General features: G+C 45.6%; 1 protein-coding gene across 1 annotated transcript in view; it reads left to right on the top strand.

Moving 5' to 3' along the window:
* Positions 1–1,907: 1,907 nt before the first annotated feature.
* Positions 1,908–22,607, top strand: part of LOC146822546 (NACHT, LRR and PYD domains-containing protein 12-like) — a 193,754-nt gene continuing 173,054 nt past the window's right edge. Inside the window, exon 1 of the mRNA XM_085610074.1 lies at positions 1,908–2,190. Coding sequence (XP_085466200.1) covers positions 1,908–2,190 — 283 coding nt within the window. The remainder of the gene's footprint in view (positions 2,191–22,607) is intronic.

The following is a 22,607-nucleotide window of genomic DNA, read 5'->3' as shown; positions in this document are numbered from 1 at the left end:
GGAGTTCATCGTGCGGATGGTGTCTTCGGTACTGATCGGGGTCCAGGCGTGGAGGGTGGTGGTGGGGGGTGGTTGTTCGGTCATGCTGTGCGTTGGTTGGTTGTCGAAGCTGCTGTGTATGTCTGTGATCTTGTTGTGGAAGTATGAGGCGAGGGAGTTGCAGAGGTCTTGCGATGGGGTGATGTCGTTGTTTCCTGCGCTGGGGTTGGAAAGCTCTTTCACGATGTTGAAGAGTTCCTTGCAGTTGTGTGCGTTGTTGTCCAACCGGTCCTTGAATGCTGTTTTCTTGGCGGCGCGGATCAGCTGGTGGTGCTTCCGGGAAGCAAGCTTGAAGGAGGTCCTGTTGTCCGGTGTCGGTTCCCTTTTCCAGACTTTCTCGAGGGCTCGGCAGTTCTTCTTGGAGCTCTTGAGTTCGTCGGTGAACCATGGGGCCTTCTTGCTGCCGGGTCTGCTGGGCGCGGTCCTCAGTGGGGCGAGTTCGTCCGCGCAGTTGCTGATCCACTTCGTGAGGTTGTCGGCGGCCTGGCTGGGGTTCGCTGAGCTGGCAGGAGGGTGCTGGCTCAGGGAGGTGGCGAGCTGGTCTGCTGTGATCTTGTTCCAGCTTCTGCGGGCGGCCTGTTGTTGGTGATGGTGGGTCGGCGTTCTCTTGAAGGTGAAGTGGACGCAGCTGTGGTCCGTGTTACAGATGTCTGTCTTCGATCGTGATGTCAGACTGCTGACCTGATTTAGGACGGGGCTTCGAGACCCCTTGTTACAGATGTCTGTCTTCGGTCGTGGTTTCAGACTGCTGACCTGATTTAGGACGGAACTTCGAGACCCCTTGTTACAGATGTCTGTCTTCTGTCGCGGTGTCAGACTGCTGACCTGATTTAGGACGGGGCTTCGGGACACCTTGTTACAGATGTCTGTCTTCTGTCGCGGTGTCAGACTGCTGACCTGATTTAGGACGGGGCTTCGGGACACCTTGTTACAGATGTCTGTCTTCTGTCGCGGTGTCAGACTGCTGACCTGATTTAGGACGGGGCTTCGGGACACCTTGTTACAGATGTCTGTCTTCTGTCGCGGTGTCAGACTGCTGACCTGATTTAGGACGGGGCTTCGAGACACCTTGTTATAGGTGTCTGTCTTCTGTCGCGGTGTCAGACTGCTGACCTGATTTAGGACGGAACTTCGAGACCCCTTGTTACAGATGTCTGTCTTCTGTCGCGGTGTCAGACTGCTGACCTGATTTAGGACGGGGCTTCGAGACACCTTGTTACAGATGTCTGTCTTCTGTCGCGGTGTCAGACTGCTGACCTGATTTAGGACGGGGCTTCGAGACACCTTGTTATAGGTGTCTGTCTTCTGTCACGGTGTCAGACTGCTGACCTGATTTAGGACGGAACTTCGAGACCCCTTGTTACAGATGTCTGTCTTCTGTCGAAGTGTCAGACTGCTGACCTGATTTCAGGTGAAGCTTCGAGACATCTTGTTAAGATAAGAGTCACACTTTATCCCTCCCAATCTGCTTTTACTTGGAAGTAAAGTAAAGGGTGTTCAACGCAGGTCATCGGGTGCCTATCAAGCCATATGTTTTAGAATAACTGCTAAGTAAATAATTTCCTTGAACTTATAAACATTTCTCTTATATGGATATCTTAGTTACATTGTTCTCCCCTGCTCTATACTACAATGTACATTAGAGTGGACATTGTTATTTCTAACATCAGTTAATCTACTACAGCGCCGCGACGCCCTCCTGGGCCAACAGTAGCGCTGTATTACCTGTATTTCAGCCTTTAATTGATGCACATTGCGCACGTGCGAGGAGTTTGTTATCATGTATCTCACTTCTGTGACTCTTGAGTTTGTGGCCAGCCCTCTTTTTATGACCCAACATGTTTTTCAGACGGAGCCTCACATGAGCCATGGGGAACAGAGGGAGCACATCTCGGGACGTCCTGCTCCACGCCCTGGAGGATCTCACCAAAGAGGACTTCAAAAGGTTTAAGGATAAATTATCAGAAATCAACTTGAAAGGAGAGCGAAACATCCCCCGAGGAAGCCTGGAGGACGCAGACCGGATTGACACCAAGAACCTCCTTGTACAGTTCTACGGCCCGGACTCAGCCATTGATGTGACCATCGAAGTCTTCTCCAAGGTCAGCCTGATGGAACCGGCAGCCAGACTCAGAAAGGCGCGACAGCGAGGTAAGAGGGGTGGAATCATTCACAATCACACCCCAAGGCCCACCTTGATGGCTAAATGTAAAGCATTTTCAGAAGTTTTCTTATTTTGAGAATAGTACAAAGGATTTTTCAAAGCCATCATTATTAGACAAGTCCACACAGATATTCCTTGAAAATGTATTTGGTCTGACGTCAGCTGTAAGCGCCTCAGAGACTTGAGCCTGCATGTTGTTGTTTGTTGAGGGCTCGTGCGGTGCGGCTGCCCCTCTGCCCCATCGCTGACTCCACTGTGCTGGGACATCAATGATCTCTGTTGGACCTGGCATCCTTGGCGTGGTTCACCCTAACTCTTTGCCTTCACCCTCCTGGTTTGCTGGTTTCATATCACTGGCCCTAGGGCTCTGCGCACTTTACCATTGCTAGCCAGTGCTCATTCACTAAAACATGGTAGAATTGGCATACACCCAGTTGGCATATTTAATTTACATGTAAGTCCATAGTACGGTGGTACTGTTCGTACCCAGTGCCTTTAAATTAACCTGCAGCTCTGATTGTACCATCCAGATAAGTAGCCCTCTAGCCATGTCTGAGGCCGGCCATTGCAGCCTGTGTGCGCAGTTTTAAACTGCGGCGATGTCAACCTGACAAGATAAAACTCTTTGAAACCGCTATTGACAGGTGTTAGGGCTGTGGCATAGTTGTATTCAAATACTTGCTTGCCTTCTTTGTATCTCCTTATGTTTACAGGCGTACTCTTAGAGGTTTCCATCAGGGCTTTTGTCTCTCCAGCTGCTCTTCCCACGACTTCCAGCACGTCTGGTGGTTGGTGATTCCGATGATGCTTTGTAGACCTAAATAGTTGAATGCCTATCAGGGCCTCATTGCATGCTGGGTGTTGTAGTGCCTGTTGTGTGTATGCACCTTAGATAAATTAAGGCAACATCATATTATTGGGGAATATTTTCTTTGTTATTTCCTGGCTCAGTCTTTTTCAGAATTGTTTACATTAGCTTTGCATTCTGTCTCATCTTTTTTTCGAATTACAGTCTGTGTGATTTGCACATTTTGTGGAGGCCATTAATCCGTGTGTTAAATCGCAAAATCACCTCCTCTCAGATTTCATTTTATAGCACCTGGTACTGTCCATGGGAAATCTTTTTCCATGTGCCTCTTGGTGATGAAGTGATTGACCAGGGGGGCTGCAGCTGTTTTTGTTTTAATCTGGAACATGTGCTGTACTATTCTCTATCTTATTTCTAGATTGGTTTTACCAATATATATTATTTCACGAGGGCAAATGATTGCATTCACCATATTTTAGTTCTACAAGTTGAGAAATTAGTATGTTTACATTGTATGTGATCGTTTTGGAACACCGCGCCTTCAATTGTTTTACTGCAAACTACGCAGTTGCCACATTTGTGGTGGCCTTTAAGAGGTTTCATATTTCATTGAGTTCTTGTCAAAGGCTCTTACTAGGTGTTTCCCTAGACTTGCATTCGTCTTCATTGAAAATAATGGACACTCGAACCCGCATTCTGAATTTTTTCATTGAATGCCAATTTTTTCAAAAGATTTAAATAAAAATATTCGTCTGAGAGCAGTTTGTGGAAACGCATACTACATTTTCAAGGGGTTTCTTTTCTTTCTTGACTAGAAGACTTTCTCTTGATACGTATACCACACTCTTTTTGTAATTAATGTGTCAAGAGCTTGTGTGGATAACCCTTGTCTTTAAATGGGTCTCTTGGTATGGCTGCTATGATGAAATAATCTTCTTTTTAGTGAAGTTTCTTTTGATCCTCAAACATTGTCCATGAGGCAGATTACCTCCTAAATTCTGGGGGTGGAATGTTTTGTAATGTAAGTTGGCTTTCGATGCAGGGTTGTGACTAACTTTGCATCTGTTACCTTGATTTCCACAACTAGAAATGTCATGTTTTTTTATTGTTTGCCGTGCTGAATTTGATATCTGGGCTTTTATTACTGAGTCATGTATAGAAAGCAGACAGGGCTTCTTTGTCTTCACTCCAAAGGCACCAAATGTCATCTATCTAAGCCAGTTTGTTTTATAGATGGAATAAGGATTGTTATTGTAAATGAATTTATCTTCAAATAGTGACATAAAAAGTACTGTCATTTCTGGCGCAAATGCTCAGCCCATAGCAGTTCCCTTGGTCTGAATGAAGTATTCGGCTTCAAATTTGAAGTAAATCTTCTTGATGGCTAAAGCTGCCAGCTTTAGAATAAATTGCGTTGGGGGCCTGTGGGGTTGTGGCCTTGATTCTATATAGAATTCCATGGATTCTAATCTTTCGTCTTGGGGAATCTGTGTATACAATGAGACAATGTCAAATGTGGTCATCCACTGTATACTAGAATTGAATTGCTGTCCTTCCACTTCATTGATAAAATCCATTGTATCTCTCAAAAAGGATGGTACATGATTGAGAAGTTTTTAAAAATGTGTCTACATATTGAGAAATTGATTCCAGGACTGAATCACTTCCAGAGACAATCGGTCGTTCTGGAGGTTTTTTATCATCTTCGTAACTTTTAGGTACGAAATAAATCACAGGAATCTTCAGATTCAAATTCTCAAAAATTAAAAGTAATTATCAAATTCCTCTTATAGGATTTTTGAGGTTTCATTTCAAATTTCCTTCGTTGGGTTGGTTGGTATTACGCGATAGAAGTCTTGGTTGTAAACTCGACTCTTACCTTCCTTTAAGCACTGGTCTTTTGCCCATAAGAGGACCGCTTCGCCATTGTCGACTTGTTTTATGACTATTGTGCAATCGTTTTTAAAGTCCCGAATAGACTTTGCTTTGTTTTTTGTTATGTTGTTTTTGCAAAAGTCTTTCTTTCTTTCCAATTGATTCCAAGCTCAAATGACTACTTGCTCAAACGCAATGCCTTAATTCAGGACAGCATTTGGGGGTCGGCAGAAGGTTGACTTCTTACTTAAGCCTGGTGGTTCCTCTTCTTTATTTGAGAAGGATTTGAATTTTGAATTTGACTTTTTTGTTTGATTATTTAAAACCATTACAATTAGAAAATACTTCATTTGTATAAAAAGGACTTACAAAAGGCAAACCATTAATACAAAGGTTAAAAAGCAATAATGTTTCTAAAAGTAATTGAGGCATAGTGTCCTGGATGTTAAATGTGCATCATTTTCCAACGTCATAATTTATCTAATGAAGAATGTGGGCCAACCAAGACTAAAACTTCATTGTTAAAAAGGGGGGACAGACGAAAAAAGAGAAAAGAGAGGGAAAAATGGAGGCAAACTTGGTAATTGTCTCTAGAGAATCGAAAATTCAATGTAGTCTCAGGTATCGTCAAGAATGAACAGACTAAAGCGGGGTTACTTGTGATCCTGCTACACTGAAATTTTTGACTGCTCTTGTATCGAATTTGGCAAACCGGATGTTAAGCATCATGTTTTCGGGATTTGTAGCTGCTATGATGGGCACGATCTGACCCCAAGTTTGTTCTATTCGCCCCAAAGCAGAAATCTTCTGTCGTTGAGTAAAGCGGGACAGACACATACCACATGCTCGATCAATTCCAAGTGGCGCCCACACCCCCTGCACTCGGTGTTGACACTTGGACGGCGTCAATGTGGAAGATATTGTTAAAAAAAGGCCATTCACCCATCCTCAGGGCCAAGAAACGTTTTTTCAATAAAACTGCATAAGGGCTTGATAAATAGAGTGCCTCTGCTCCGGGCTTAAATCCCGAAAGAACTGTCCAGGCATGTTTTCTTTTTGGCAATTGTGCCCTATCCGAATGGAAAGTCCACAGTCGGACTCTTATTTGGATAGATAATTTTAGTGCCTGCAGGGGTGGGTTAGTTCTTTTACGTCAAGCAATTTGCAGGGAGTGTTCTAGGTAGCGTCGATGTTTTTGTCCAACTTGGCTGACCGATATTTCTTGCCACAGCCTAGCCTCCAGACCTCCTTTCCGTGAATTACGCAGTCTGTTGCACAGCTTGATGAAGGCACTGGCCCCAACCCCTTGATGATCTACTAGGCCGAACTCTAGTCTTATCTGGGCTGGGGATGAGGATTTTGGCAGGTGGCCTTCTCGCTTGAAAGTTGTTGTTAGTATTTTGCTCACCATATTGAAGTTGCTCCCCAGCATTATCTCTTGGCCATACAATAGGTAATTTGTAATATTAGTTTTCATAACTGTTAAAAGCGGAGTTAGACTTGGGCTAAGTAGCTGCCTCGCAAGCTTCGTTAATGCTGCCTCGATTGACAGGGCTTTTGCCTCAGCCACTTCCTTCTGTTTTGAGAAAGTTCTCTTTAAGTCCATATAGACCCCCAGATATTTATAAGATGTCACAGTTTCAATGCTTTTGCCATGAAAGAGCCACCCACCACTCAGATGCTTCCTTTTCCCGAAGGAAATTGTCTTTGTTTTCGATAAATTTAATTCCAGGTCATTACTTGTTGTATAAGGGAAGCAGCTGATCGAGAAGCCTCTGTAGACCGACCCTTGTGTGGCTGAGTAAAATAAGGTTGTCTGCGTATAACAGGTTCTTTATGCGGGATCCGCCTAGTTGAGGTGAGTGGGAGTTGACATTGTCCATTAACTGTGATAAATCAGAAATATAAAGGTTAAAAAGGAGGGGAACCAGCACACATCCTTGTTTAGCGCCGCAGGAGGTTTGTATTTTTCTTGAGACGTGAGATCCTTCTCTCAGCTTGATGCGAAGCCAAGTATTTGAGTGGAGTTGGACTATTGCCTTTAAGAGGGCAGGAGGGATTCCCCATTTCTGCAGTTTATGCCACAACAGACCCCTGGGCACCCGGTCAAAGGCCGCTTTAAAGTCGATGAAGCAACAATGGAGTGGCATTCTTAGAACTGTTGCTTTCTCCGTCAATACAGATAAAGTGAGCAGGTTACTGGTAGTTCCTGATTTGGCCTCAAATCCAGTCTGGTTAAAAGGTAGACAATGGTTTTTATGTGCCCAGGATAACAACTCTTCAAGCAACAGACTGGCATAATGTTTGGATTCAACATCAAGGAGAGCTATGATCCTATAATTTTTGGGATCGGCTTTCCTGCCTCCTTTCAAGATAGGGTGGATTATGGCTCCTTTCCACGACTCTGGTATGGGATGGCTGAGCCAGCAGTAAGAGAACAAGGGGGCTAGATGTTCAGACCACAGCTTAGGATCGGCTTTATACAGGGCTTGGGGAAGACCACTGGGCCCGGGAGCCCTGTCTGACCGGGTGGTGCTTATGATGCCTGCTATTTTTGAGCGCAGAACTTCAGGAGCCTTTAAAACCGTTAACAGGAGATGTTCTTGCTGGTTCGCAATAAATATAGTGTTAGTAACTTGAGCGTGAGCGGCCGGTTCATTTTGCAGAACTTGCCCACCAGCACTCGTTGTTTCCAATAGGGGCTGCAAAGTTTCAGATGGAATGAAGATGCTGAATCGGTCCGCTCCATTTTTGGATTCTTCAAAGTGGTCACTTATGTTTGCCTTCTTTGCCCACCTGTTGTCTGGTTTGGTACATGCTGTGACCCCGCCTCCTGATGAAAATGGCTTCTGCACGGTCGGCTGGTCTGGCCCTGGTTTCTTCGGATCCACGTCAGCTGGTTTATCTTGATGATTCGAGCTGCTCTTCGTGGCGACACTACGATTATCGAGAGTAAATGTGGCAGCTGGGGAAGCTGTTGGTGTAGCTGACGTTGAAGGGACGGGGGGCACATTACAGCTAATGAATCCTTGCTTCGTGTTATGTGCCTTATGAGTGATCGGTTCAGTTGCGTCTGTTGGACGTGGATCCTGATGCGAAATGCAAGCTTGCCTTGATAAAGGTAATTTCTTAACTTCGGCTAATACTGTTGCAAGAAATTGAGGTAGCGAGGACAGACTGTCAATTATTGGTGAACATCAACATACAGCTTGTGCTAATTGAACTTTGGATTGTGCTTTTGTAATCCGCATGTTGAGGGCTTCTAACTTTTGATCTATCCCAGCAGTGCACACGGCAAGTGTGTTTAATAGGTCAACCTGTAGATCTAGTTAATCCGAGTGTCAATTTACCGCTGATACCGTGGATTGAAGAGTTTGCAGAAGTTGTGACCAAAGTACGTTCGATTCGGCTGGGTGGCGTCCTTCCGGGAGGTCCGGGGTCTTATTAAAGTCAGTCTTGAAAAAGGATAATTCTAAAGGAGTGCAGAATACGGGGTCCCTGTGATTATGCTGATCAACTAAGTTTGTGGAAGTTGTTGGGGTCAGCAATTTGATTTTGCCTGGGGGTGACCAAGTCCATTGTGCAACTTGAGGGCTGGGTGCTTTTTTACTCCCAACTGAGTCGTCCATATTAGTTTGTGGTTTAAGTGGAAATCCGAAGGTGGACTTGGGTTAGATTTGGACTGTGAGTCATCACTTGGTATGGTCCTTGAGAGAGAAACATGCACGGTATGTGAGTGTGAGGTTAGCAGGTCGTGCAGAATTTCCTCGGATCCCTGCGATGATAAACTTGCCTCGTCGACTTTTATTAAGGCGTGTTCGTCATTTTCTGGGGTGACGTCCAGAGGGGGCTATGACCTAGCCCACCTGGATCCGTCGTGGATCATGGCCTGTACCCGTATTTGAGCCAAGTCTGATATTGGGCATGTCTGGATGGACATTTCTTTGTGGCTGTTTAATCTCCGTTTTGTTGCAGGGATTCTGCTTATACACAGAACTATGCGAAGAACCCCAGGACCTCAGTGAATTGTGGTGTACCAGAAACTCACCTCAGAACCCAGAACCCAGTATCCGGCTAGCATAAGTGTCCCATTTGTTATCCGAGATTTAGCTCGGCGATCCCAATGAATAGACAACCCAGAACAAGCGACTCAGTACATACTCAGGAATGGTGGGAATCGGAAATACCTGTTCGTATATTATTCTCACATCAGTCCACAACAATAATCAACAGAGACACGTTGTAAATAAAAGGGGTTTATTTTTATAGACCACGTGTCCTAAGATGCAGTACTTTGGCTAATACAAGCAGACAAATGATTAATATCAAAACCAGCAACATAGTTACAATACCATAGAATATAAAAGGGGTGATCATATTATAATGATAGTGGATACTACCACCTTCCCTTTACTAAGAAGCTAATATTATTATTAGGCTAATAGAAGGTCTCTTAGGCTTGAACAGGGGACCCCATACCTCAAAGATCAGCTTAGTGAAATCACATCACAGGAGCATCAGGAGTCTTCTCGCAGGAAGGCTCGTCTTCGGTCTGAATAATAAACATGATGTCTGTGATATTAAAAGCACCAACTTTCAGGTATTTGCAGCTGCGCGTGTGTTATGGCTAAATAGTGGGCCGATCAACCTAGAGTGGAAAACATGCATTGTGTAATAATCCAGACTGTTTGTCACACCATGTACAGACCAAGGTCGCTGCGCAGAGCTTGGGATGGTAACAACAGATTGCTCTTGTGTGAAGCAAGTCTTGAGTCAGCAGTTTGTTTAAGAAATAACATGTAAACGCAGTGTCGTGTGCAAAAGCAGAAAGATGGCTTTCTAACATTTAACGTGGTTATGCTAACTTAACAATGTATGTACGTATTCAGGGAGAACTCACTACACGCCCCCTTGATCGAAGCACTACTTAGTAGGCAAGAAAACAGAGAACGCAGAGTTCAGTTTCGACAGAGCAGAACAAGGTGTAAGAAAAAAAAAAAAAAACTCAAAACAACCATCAGGAAGAGAAAAAAGGAGAAAGAAAAAGTAAATGCTGCGGCAGGTTGCAATTCAGGAGCACAGGCGCAAAGGACGACAGTGCAGTCAATCCATGAATGTATAGGCAGCATATGTGGCAACTGCTTCCAACAAAAAATCATTTGCAGGGCCACTGAAAGTCTCAGCCATCCAATCCATCAACGAAAAGGAACATACGTGTTCTTCAACCATCGGAGCCTCTAGCACGATCAGAGGGCACCCGGAATGTTCCTCCAAATAGCTCACAGCCAAGAAGTTGTAGGCAGCTGTAGAGATGTCCCAATTACCCAGGATACCATGCGCCGCACCACAGGCCATAATCCGGACACCAGAACAGGCCAACTCGTGAGACACTAAGGGCCTCATCAGTCGATCGAAATCCGGCACCGGAGACACCAGGTTGGTCAAGCACAAATCCAAAGGCCATTCAAAGGGACAAGCCAGGCAGTGAAGCACAGGTTGCACGCAGGTGAAATAGCAATACCTGAAGGATAATCCATATGCCAGGCTTAAGGTCGTCAATGGCAGAGTTCCATAAAAGTCAAGCATCCTATCCCGAAGAAGATGCAGGCGGGACAGGTGCTCGTGTGGCACAGAAGGAGCAGCCATTCCGGAGTATGAAAAGGAAAAGCAGCACACCCGCCACTAGCGCCAGGAGCAGCGGGACACCTCCAAAGATGCTCGAGAAAAGTGAATGAAAAAATGCCGGAATCACACCAAAAATAGTTTGGAAAGAGGTCACGAGACCCGAGCCGACCACTTTAAAAAAATGAGCCAGGCCGGTCGTGGACGAGGCATTGAAAATAGTTTGGATCAAAGAGCCGAAATGCAGGGGGAGGTCAGTATTCAGAAGCGCCCGTACCTCAGTGCGCGTATTAGCAACGTGAAGGACAAATGTCTCACGAGAGGAAGTCAAAGGCACCTCTTTTTGGGACAATAGGGCTCTTATTCTGCTCAACTTGTTGAACTCTGCTTGCAAGGTTGGAATCGAAGGCCAGATGGAAACATCCAGCCGCCCATGCGGGGGTGGAAAGAGAACATTATTGCAGCAGACAACTTTCTGCGAGACAGTTACTATGTACGGGATTCCCACTAACATCCCACAGCAAGCTTCATTATTCAAAATCAAATAACTACCGTTTGCAAGCAGCGTGAAAGAAGGCGTAATCACAGGCACTGGGACACCTCGCAGGACGCAGGCCAAATTCGGGGCTTGTACATTGCATGCGCCGTGTAATTGAATGTGCCTACATACCAAGGAATGGTCTGGTGTCGTGGTACATTCCTCGCCTTTCAAATAAACCTCTGTTCCGTCCCTAGTACATCTATACGTAAAGGGGAGGGACCAAACCTCATGTATGAAAGCGGTGCCCAGCGGTTCATATCTACCCACAGCATAATGTTTCATACAAGACGTAAACTTAAAAAGTGCGAAAGGGAGAGTTATCAATCCGTGGACTAACCACGTAGCTGAATTGATCTCCGCCACAGAGAAAGGCAACGGTTCTAATTTTTCAATATGTAACAATGAGTATGTAGCATCTTTCATGGACATAAATCGCTGCTTGTCAGTAAGGTTAAAGGGAAGGAATAACGATGTAGTGTTCAGATAGTCCCAAGGGACTCTCCCTGCCTTTAACGTCTGCAACGTCCATGCAAACTGCATAACAGAACGCAACTGGTTTTGACCATGATATAACACAGACACATCATCATGCACAATATCAACAACTGACGAAACAATATTATCTAATGTATAAATTCTAGAAGAGAGAGTGCTAATGCTATTATCTATAACGGCTAAAACCTTCTCCATGTTTGCTTGGTCAATAGCTCGCAATCTGGAAGCCGCCTCAATCTGCGACAACTTCCAGACTTCGTTGTAAATAGCATACGCCCACCTTTTCGTTCTGCCACCCACAGGACCCTTAACAAAATCATTCAAGTCTATTTTGTCATGTAATCGTGATAAATGAACTTTGACAGACGCCAAGGTGGAATGTCGCAGCCAAGATTGACATAACTTGCCCACAGAGTATGTAGTTACAGTATGTGATGACTCAAACCGAGGGTCTACGCGTTCCTGAGTATACCCCGGTTTCAGTCCCAGAAACCGACGTTGACAGGTGTCTGAACTGCTTTGCCAAACTAACCAACCCCCACCATTAAATTTCGAAATATTGAAAGATGTATTTGAAACTAAGGATTGCAAAGCAGTAAGGGATAGATCTGTGCGGTTATCCCAATTGGGATAAGCGCCCAAATCCGGCACAGAAGGAGACTTTAATTGTTTAGAAGTCGCCAATCCAAAACAGGTGGTGGAAGATGGATGAATTTAAAAATAAAATATGATTTGGTAGAAGACAAGCACGATGTAAAGCCTCTGTACCCTGTACCTGCCACGGCTTGGAACCCCAAACCGACTTCAGATCAACAGTAGCCTTCCATAGATCATAACCTTTGATTGACAACTCGTCCATAAAGGACTTGGAATAAAGCAACTCAGTGTGTGTCAGTCGAACCTTTGCGGCAGACTCAGGCAGCACCTTAAAATAAAACGCTGCCGGGTTGGAAACACTGAAATCGGTAAAACAAGAATACTTGTTAACTAGGGTGTGTGAACTTCCGAATTCGGGAGTAGGACAGTGTTCCCATTGGGTAAAATTTACAAAATTTCTAAATGTATTTGGTTTATTGTCATTGTAGGACTGGACACAGTAGAAGGAATCACTCACCATAAGAGTAGTGACCCGGGGATCAGCAAACTCCAGCGCAAGCACTAGAGCCCGAAGCTCCGCCAATTGCGCGGCACAATCGCCCAATCACTGCATATGCACTGCATCAGATTGGAATTCACCATTTACGAAAGTACCCACGACAATTGCGCAAGCCGCTGAGTAAGCGTGCTTTGATCCAATTGCGGGCTGCGCAGACCCGTCAGTGTATATGACACAATGGTATTCTTCGAGCGGGCGCAAAGATAGAGGTGCCCGATGAACGAATTCATACTGCAAGAACTCCTCAGTCTGTAATGAGGCATCAAAGATGTAGGTGACGTCTGGCGACGTCAGTGTTGTGGCCCATTGTATCCACCGAGGATGCAAAGCTTTAGAATTTGGCACACTTGCCTTTGTCACTGCTTCTAAGGCAGGATAGGGTGTTACAACCAGAATCTGTTCCCCATGTGACAGTGCGCGTTCTTTAAGGATCGCCATCTGTACAGCAGCAGAACTTTTTCGACCGCGGAAAAACGTAATTCAGCAGAGGTGTACAAGTGGGATTTGTACGCAAAGGGGACTGTATCGCCCTCATTAAACGTCAAATACGTGAAACCCACGGCGCCAGGCACTATTCTTATTACCAGGTTAGTGCGGATATCACGTGTCAGCAAATATTGTGAAGCAAGAAGGTCAGCCTGCAAAGACTGTAAAATTTCAGAATGTTCCAGCTGCCAGCTAGACTTCGAAAATGTGGGTTGTACCAAGGCGTAAAGCGGCTTGATACGCCGGGCATAATCAGGAATGTACGTACGGCCGAAATTCAGAAAGCCCAGCAGAGATTGTAAGTTCTTCAGTGTCGTTGGCGCACTCAAGCATGCGCACTTCTCCAGAAAGTGGGGAGCTAACCCCTTTCCTTCATTATTGAGCACGTAGCCCAAAAACAACACTGTATATATCCCGCGATGTGAGACTTCGCAAAATTCAATTTGTAGCCGTAGTCAGCAAAACTCACTACAATATTGCCGACTCGAGACAGATGCGCCAACAGCTCATCATCCGTGAGGTAGATATCGTCAACATAGGAGTATGCCTCGGGGTCATGTTGCAGGGATTCTGCTTATACACAGAACTATGCGAAGAACCCCAGGACCTCAGTGAATTGTGGTGTACCAGAAACTCACCTCAGAACCCAGAACCCAGTATCCGGCTAGCATAAGTGTCCCATTCGTTATCCGAGATTTAGCTCGGCGGTCCCAATGAATAGACAACCCAGAACAAGCGACTCAGTACATACTCAGGAATGGTGGGAATCGGAAATACCTGTTCGTATATTATTCTCACATCAGTCCACAACAATAATCAACAGAGACACGTTGTAAATAAAAGGGGTTTATTTTTATAGACCACGTGTCCTAAGATGCAGTACTTTGGCTAATACAAGCAGACAAATGATTAATATCAAAACCAGCAACATAGTTACAATACCATAGAATATAAAAGGGGTGATCATATTATAATGATAGTGGATACTACCACCTTCCCTTTACTAAGAAGCTAATATTATTATTATGCTAATAGAAGGTCTCTTAGGCTTGAACAGGGGACCCCATACCTCAAAGATCAGCTTAGTGAAATCACATCACAGGAGCATCAGGAGTCTTCTCGCAGGAAGGCTCGTCTTCGGTCTGAATAATAAACATGATGTCTGTGATATTAAAAGCACCAACTTTCAGGTATTTGCAGCTGCGCGTGTGTTATGGCTAAATAGTGGGCCGATCAACCTAGAGTGGAAAACATGCATTGTGTAATAATCCAGACTGTTTGTCACACCATGTACAGACCAAGGTCGCTGCGCAGAGCTTGGGATGGTAACAACAGATTGCTCTTGTGTGAAGCAAGTCTCGAGTCAGCAGTTTGTTTAAGAAATAACATGTAAACGCAGTGTCGTGTGCAAAAGCAGATAGATGGCTTTCTAACATTTAACGTGGTTATGCTAACTTAACAATGTATGTACGTATTCAGGGAGAACTCACTACACGCCCCCTTGATCGAAGCACTATTTAGTAGGCAAGAAAACAGAGAACGCAGAGTTCAGTTTCGACAGAGCAGAACAAGGCGTAAGAAAAAAAAAAAAACTCAAAACAACCATCAGGAAGAGAAAAAAGGAGAAAGAAAAAGTAAATGCTGCGGCAGGTTGCTATTCAGGAGCACAGGCGCAAAGGACGACAGTGCAGTCAATCCATGAATGTATAGGCAGCATATGTGGCAACTGCTTCCAACAAAAAATCATTTGCAGGGCCACTGAAAGTCTCAGCCATCCAATCCATCAACGAAAAGGAACATACGTGTTCTTCAACCATCGGAGCCTCTAGCACGATCAGAGGGCACCCGGAATGTTCCTCCAAATAGCTCATAGCCAAGAAGTTGTAGGCAGCTGTAGAGATGTCCCAATTACCCAGGATACCATGCGCCGCACCACAGGCCATAATCCGGACACCAGAACAGGCCAACTCGTGAGACACTAAGGGCCTCATCAGTCGATCGAAATCCGGCACCGGAGACACCAGGTTGGTCAAGCACAAATCCAAAGGCCATTCAAAGGGACAATCCAGGCAGTGAAGCACAGGTTGCACGCAGGTGAAATAGCAATACCTGAAGGATAATCCATATGCCAGGCTTAAGGTCGCCAATGGCAGAGTTCCATAAAAGTCAAGCATCCTATCCCGAAGAAGATGCAGGCGGGACAGGTGCTCGTGTGGCACAGAAGGAGCAGCCATTCCGGAGTATGAAAAGGAAAAGCAGCACACCTGCCACTAGCGCCAGAAGCAGCGGAACACCTCCAAAGATGCTCGAGAAAAGTGAATGAAAAAATGCCGGAATCACACCAAAAATAGTTTGGAAAGAGGTCACGAGACCCGAGCCCACAAGTTTAAAAAAATGAGCCAGGCCGGTCGTGGACGAGGCATTGAAAATAGTTTGGATCAAAGAGCCGAAATGCAGGGGGAGGTCAGTATTCAGAAGCGCCTGTACCTCAGTGTGCGTATTAGCAACGTGAAGGACAAATGTTTCACGAGAGGAAGTCAAAGGCACCTCTTTTTGGGACAATAGGGCTCTTATTCTGCTCAACTTGTTGAACTCTGCTTTCAAGGTTGGAATCGAAGGCCAGATGGAAACATCCAGCCGCCCATGCGGGGGTGGAAAGAGAACATTATTGCAGCAGACAACTTTCTGCGAGACAGTTACTATGTACGGGATTCCCACTAACATCCCACAGCAAGCTTCATTATTCAAAATTAAATAACTACAGTTTGCAAGCAGCGTGAAAGAAGGCGTAATCACAGGCACTGAGACACCTCGCAGGACGCAGGCCAAATTCGGGGCTTGTACATTGCATGCGCCGTGTAATTGAATGTGCCTACATACCAAGGAATGGTCTGGTGTCGTGGTACATTCCTCGCCTTTCAAATAAACCTCTGTTCCGTCCCTAGTACATCTATACGTAAAGGGGAGGGACCAAACCTCATGTATGAAAGCGGTGCCCAGCGGTTCATATCTACCCACAGCATAATGTTTCATACAAGACGTAAACTTAAAAAGTGCGAAAGGGAGAGTTATCAATCCGTGGACTAACCACGCAGCTGAATTGATCTCCGCCACAGAGAAAGGCAACGGTTCTAATTTTTCAATATGTAACAATGAGTATGTAGCATCTTTCATGGACATAAATCGCTGCTTGTCAGTAAGGTTAAAGGGAAGGAATAACGATGTAGTGTTCAGATAGTCCCAAGGGACTCTCCCTGCCTTTAACGTCTGCAACGTCCATGCAAACTGCATAACAGAACGCAACTGGTTTTGACCATGATATAACACAGACATATCATCATGCACAATATCAACAACAGAAGAAACAATATTATCTAATGTATAAATTCTGGAAGAGAGAGTGCTAATGCTGTTATCTATAACAGCTAAAACCTTCTCCATGTTTGCTTGGTCAATAGCTCTCAATCTGGAAGCCGCCTCAATCTGCGACAACTTCCAGACTTCGTTGTAAATAGCATACGCCCACCTCTTGGTTCTGCCACCCACAGGACCTTTAACAAAATCATTCAAATCTATTTTGTCATGTAATTGTGATAAATGAACTTTGACAGATGCCAAGGTGGAATGTTGCAGCCAAGATTGACATAACTTGCCCACAGAGTATGTAGTTACAGTATGTGACGACTCAAACCGAGGGTCTACGCGTTCCTGAGTATACCCCGGGTTCAGTCCCAGAAAACGACGTTTTGCTTTGCCAAACTAACCAACCCTCACCATTAAATTTCGAAATATTGAAAGATGTATTTGAAACTAAGGATTGCAAAGCAGTAAGGGATAGATCTGTGTGGTTATCCCAATTGGGATAAGCGCCCAAATCCGGCACAGAAGGAGACTTTAATTGTTTAGAAGTCGCCAATCCAAAACAGGTGGTTTGGAAGATGGATGAATTTAAAAATAAAATATGATTTGGTATAAGACAAGCACGATGTAAAGCCTCTGTACCCTGTACCTGCCACGGCTTGGAACCCCAAACCGACTTCAGATCAACAGTAGCCTTCCATAGATCATAACCTTTGATTGACAACTCGTCCATAAAGGACTTGGAATAAAGCAACTTTGTGTGTGTCAGTCGAACCTTTGCGGCAGACTCAGGCAGCACCTTAAAATAAAACGCTGCCGGGTTGGAAACACTGAAATCGGTAAAATAAGAATACTTGTTAACTAGGGTGTGTGAACTTCCGAATTCGGGAGTAGGACAGTGTTCCCATTGGGTAAAATTTACAAAATTTCTAAATGTATTTGCTTTATGCAGGAAGTGATTGCCATAATGTTGAAAACAATACTGTTCCGCATAATTAGCCGCATTTTCGTATAAATCTTCAGCATCAAAAGCGGCATAATATTTCAAATCAGAAAACAGTGATTCAATGGCGTGTACATCCCAATCATCAGAACGTATGTTCTGCCTAACCACATCACCCATAGAAACACGAAATACATTAGGTACATTAATGACCTCTGTAGGCCCATGAATTTGGAATTTAACAGCATCCCATGCGATTCCATCCAAGACGGGCCAGGCAGTAATATTCGCAGAAGTCTGGTCCCTCTTCATGATGTGGGACGAGGAGTGTGGGGCCAAAGTTCCATTGATAAGTCTAATTGTCGATCTCTCACTCAGATAGTGGCCATCCACAAGACGGAAAAAAACTATCACAAATCCAATTGACATAAATAAAAAAATAACAAAAAGCATCAACCAGATGTATGTCCAAGGGGCAATCAAAAAATGTCTCTTAAACCAGCTGAAAAAAACAGCAATGTTCGATGGGGGGCTTGAGGGCAATGAGTTAGTGTCAAAGGAGAAACGGGACTGGCCAAGTGCTGTAGATTGTAAAACAGGCGAGGGACCACGTGTAGGATAAGCATTCTCAGTCTCTTCGGGCAAACCACCAGCCGATGGTATCAACAAGGGATCAGTAACCGATTGCATCTCGATGGCAACATCAGGCAAGGTGTTAGAAGCAAGAGTCAACATTGAATTTCTTTGCATCGTCTGGCATGAAACTGCTGGAGTCATACTAAGAAGTATCTGCCACTCGCTGAAGTTTGACATTGTCAATAGAGATGTACCTGTTTTCTTTGCGACCAGGAAGTGGAGGTAAAATGACTGTTCTTGTACCCTGCACGCCAAGCACTGGAACCGGTGCACGATAAGAGGGGCCGAACTCCTTCTTGTTCTCCACCTTCTCACGGACCAGATCTCCAACTCGGGGTAGCCAGCCGACTACCGGAATCTGAACTTCAGCTTCAGATGTGGAGGGCAAGTGTTCCTTCGATAGAGTGTCTCTGGCTTCTTGTAGAGTCTGCAAAACAGCACAGTGATCATCTACGTCAAAGGGTGCGGTCGACGCCGCCATGTCTAGACCATCAAGGTCTGGTACAAACATTCTGATTCCGAAGAGCATCATGTACGGGGTCCGCCCACCCAGAGACCTTCTAGGGAGATTATTAAGTGCACGTTGGACGTTATACAAATGGGCTAGCCAGTTCCGGCCTGTGCCTAAAACACGGGCTGTCAATGATTGCTTTAAGTCACGGTTCATTCGCTCCACCACACTATTACCCTCAGGTCGGTAGGGGGACGAAAATTTGACTAGGACCCCCAAATTTCTCATAGCCTCCTTGTAAGCCTTAGAGGCGAACGCAGGGCCCTGATCAGAATGGAAGGTACCACACGCAAAAGTTCCCACAAAGACACGCAAATCCCTGATGACAGTCCGCGAGTCAGCACTCCTTTGTGGCCATACCCACAGAAAACGTGTGCACGAATCCACTGCAACCAAGATGTACTTGTACGCAGCCTCAGAAGAAAAAGGACCGCAGTGATCCAAATAAACACAACCAAATGGTTTATTGGATATGTACAACTGTGTTTGTGATGGGCGCGCAATAGTAGAAGGTTTAATCGGTTGGCAAATGTCACAATCAAGAACATAAGCGCGCGCTTGTTTATATAAACCGAACCACCAGTAACGTTGTTGTAGCAGAGATATTGTGGCTGACACTCCGGCGTGGGCAGACGCCAACCCCTCATGCGCAGCCAGGATCAGTGCTGGTCTGCAGTCCGCGTTGGGAATAATTCTGTCACCAACGTCATTAATCCTCACTAATGGGACATTATCAGGACTTAAATGGTAAATGTAACGAGAAGGAAAACCCTTCGGGTAATCTCCTCCCTTCTCTGTAGCAGCAATAGCTGCCAAGATGTCATCATCAATCTTACTTTTTGATCTGGTAACTGCTGCCACTAAGTATGTAGCCACTGCTGTTTTTGCTGCCTCGTCAGCCAAGCTGTTGCCGACAGCATGGACACCAAGTCGCTGGTGACCAAAGCGTTTTATGCTTAATTGTGCCACCTTTCGTGTCTCGATAGTCATTCTGAGACCAGAAGTGTAAATTGTCATTGTAGGACTGGACACAGTAGAAGGAATCACTCACTATAAGAGTAGTGACCCGGGGATCAGCAAACTCCAGTGCAAGCACTAGAGCCCGAAGCTCCGCCAATTGCGCGGTACAATCGCCCAATGACTGCGTATGCACTGCATCAGATTGGAATTCACCATTTACGAAAGTACCCACGACAATTGCGCAAGCCGCTGAGTAAGCGTGCTTTGATCCAATTGCGGGCTGCGCAGACCCGTCAGTGTATATGACACAATGGTATTCTTCGAGCGGGCGCAAAGACAGAGGTGCCGGATGAACGAATTCATACTGCAAGAACTCCTGAGTCTGTAATGAGGCATCAAAGATGTAGGTGACGTCTGGCGACGTCAGTGTTGTGGCCCATTGTATCCACCGAGGATGCAAAGCTTTAGAATTTGGTACACTTGCCTTTGTCACTGCTTCTAAGGCAGGATAGGGTGTTACAACCAGAATCTGTTTCCCATGTGACAGTGCGCGTTCTTTAAGGATCGCCATCTGTACAGCAGTCAGAACTTTTTCGACCGCGGAAAAACGTAATTCAGCAGAGGTGTACAAGTGGGATTTGTACGCAATGGGGACTGTATCGCCCTCATTAAACGTCAAATACGTGAAACCCACGGCGCCTGGCACTATTCTTATTACCAGGTTAGTGCGGTTATCACGTGTCAGCAAATATTGTGAAGCAAGAAGGTCAGCCTGTAAAGACTGTAAAATTGCAGAGTGTTCTAGCTGCCAGCTAGACTTCGAAAACGAAGGTTGTACCAAGGCGTAAAGCGGCTTGATACGCTGGGCATAATCAGGAATGTACGTACGGCCGAAATTCAGAAAGCCCAGCAGAGATTGTAATTTCTTTAGTGTCGTTGGCGCACTCAAGCATGCGCACTTCTCCAGAAAGTGGGGAGCTAACCCCTTTCCTTCATTATTGAGCTCGTAGCCCAAAAACAACACTGTATATTCCGCGATGTGAGACTTCGCAAAATTGAATTTGTAGCCATAGTCAGCAAAACTCACTACAATATTGTCGACTCGAGACAGATGCGGCAACAGCTCATCATCCGTGAGGTAGATATCATCAACATAGGAGTATGCCTCGGGGTCTATTCTTTCTAAGAGAGAAACCACGCGAGCGGAAAAGACGCCAGGGCTATTTTTGTAGCCCATGGCTAATCTCGTAAACTGTTTTTGTTTGCCGCCCGAAGTAAACGCTGTCCACTGGCTACTCAGTGTGGACAGGTTATGGCTAAAGAAGCCATTGGAAATGTCAAGTGTCGTTTTAAACCTCTTACGCACGAGACTGTCGACTAGAGCCGAGCTATGTGTATTTTGTACCGCGCAGGTCCGGCAATGGGAGTTTAGGTGCCGGTAATCCAAAACTAAACGGTACGAGCCGTCAGGCTTCGTTACAGTGAATAAAGGGTTATTCATAGGGGACACACAAGTTTCAATAACGCCCTGATATTCCAATAGTTCAAGGATCGCCGCGACGTGGGGTCTAGCTTCACGACGCATGGGATACTGGGGCTGAGGCTGGGGCATAGACCGTAATGGAATCTCATGGCAGGGGGACAACCGGTCCCAACCCACCTGAGTACGATATACCGCTGGCGCAAGCGCCAGCGCCCACTCACCAGCGTACATTTCAGCCTGGTCCTTAGGCACCGTGTGCGCAAAGGACGGGAGGATTTTCTCCTCCCCTCTAGGAGCTTCCAAAATGAAGGCTGGGGGCCAATCTGCCTCCGCTAGGAGGATATCATAGGTGGTGGTCAGATTATCCCAAAAAATCCCTTTTATAGTACGTTGTATGTCACCCTCAATTAATAAGACTATTTCATAAAGTCTATCAGGGGGAGCCACTCTGGTGTCAGCTGTTTCAACAGTAACCAATACATCAGTTGCTGTCGCCGCCAGAAATGGACGCAGAGCTTGACGGACTATGGTAATTTCCGCCGCGCTGTCCAGTAGCGTCAGCGCCCATGTCCGGTTCTGAAGCTGTGTCCGCACTATCTGAGGCATACTTTGCCGTCAGAGCCGCCACTTTCTTCTTCTGAAACGGGGGTCTTTGTCGAGCAAACTCGTCCTGCTTGCCTTTACCCTCAGTCTGTCGGGGTTGGTCACGCTGTTGTGGAGCACCCCGACCTTTGCCACCGCCTCCGCCACCAGACTGTGTAGCCGATGTTTCCTGTGAAGAACGAGGAGAACGCGGTTCAGAAACCTGAAATCTATCAGGAGACTTAATAGTAGCACGATCGCGCAGATCATAAGTGCGTTCACTACTTGACTGTACGGGAGAGGCAGGCCGAGAGCCCTGTTTCTGCTGCTGCTTTCCCTGTTGTTTAGTCCGCCAATTTTGTTTTGGAAAAATTGGCCGACCATCCTTACCAGAAGTTTCTGCCTTACCCTGCTGCCTAGAATCGGGATTTTTGATCACAGGCTTAACTCCTAAAGAGCTACGACCCAAATCACGATATGCTTCTGAAATTATTTTTGCAAATTCCTGCGGCTTGTCCTCTTCAGCAACTTTCTTCAGTTCATTACGAACCTGAAAGTGCAACGCATCACCCTTAAGGTTTCCCATTATCATGGTAGCCACCAGGCCAAAATCTCCGAGGAGCCGCATCCCCAATTCTATCGCAGACTCCGCTCCATGGTCCTCTTGAACCTGTTTAATAATGGAGGGCAGCTGTAACATAGACGGAGTGCCAAAGCACTGCGCGTACGTCGCAGCAAAAATCTTACCCCAGGATACACAATCATCCATATGGGGAACTAAGTCTTTAGGCAAACTAATGGTGAGGATCCTGTGCTTCTCCACAGGAGTTGTATGCGGATAAACCGCCTCTATTTGGTCAAATTTTTCAGCAAGCCAAAAAGGATAATCATCCCTTGTGAGGGGGCGCTTGCCCATAACAGAATTAACCATAACAGGACTAATGAC

The sequence above is a fragment of the Triturus cristatus genome, chromosome 6 (assembly GCF_964204655.1).
Source record: "Triturus cristatus chromosome 6, aTriCri1.1, whole genome shotgun sequence".
NCBI classification, from domain to species: domain Eukaryota; kingdom Metazoa; phylum Chordata; class Amphibia; order Caudata; family Salamandridae; genus Triturus; species Triturus cristatus.
The sequence above is the reverse complement of the archived record's forward strand: the minus strand, read 5'-3'. Positions and strand labels throughout refer to the sequence as shown.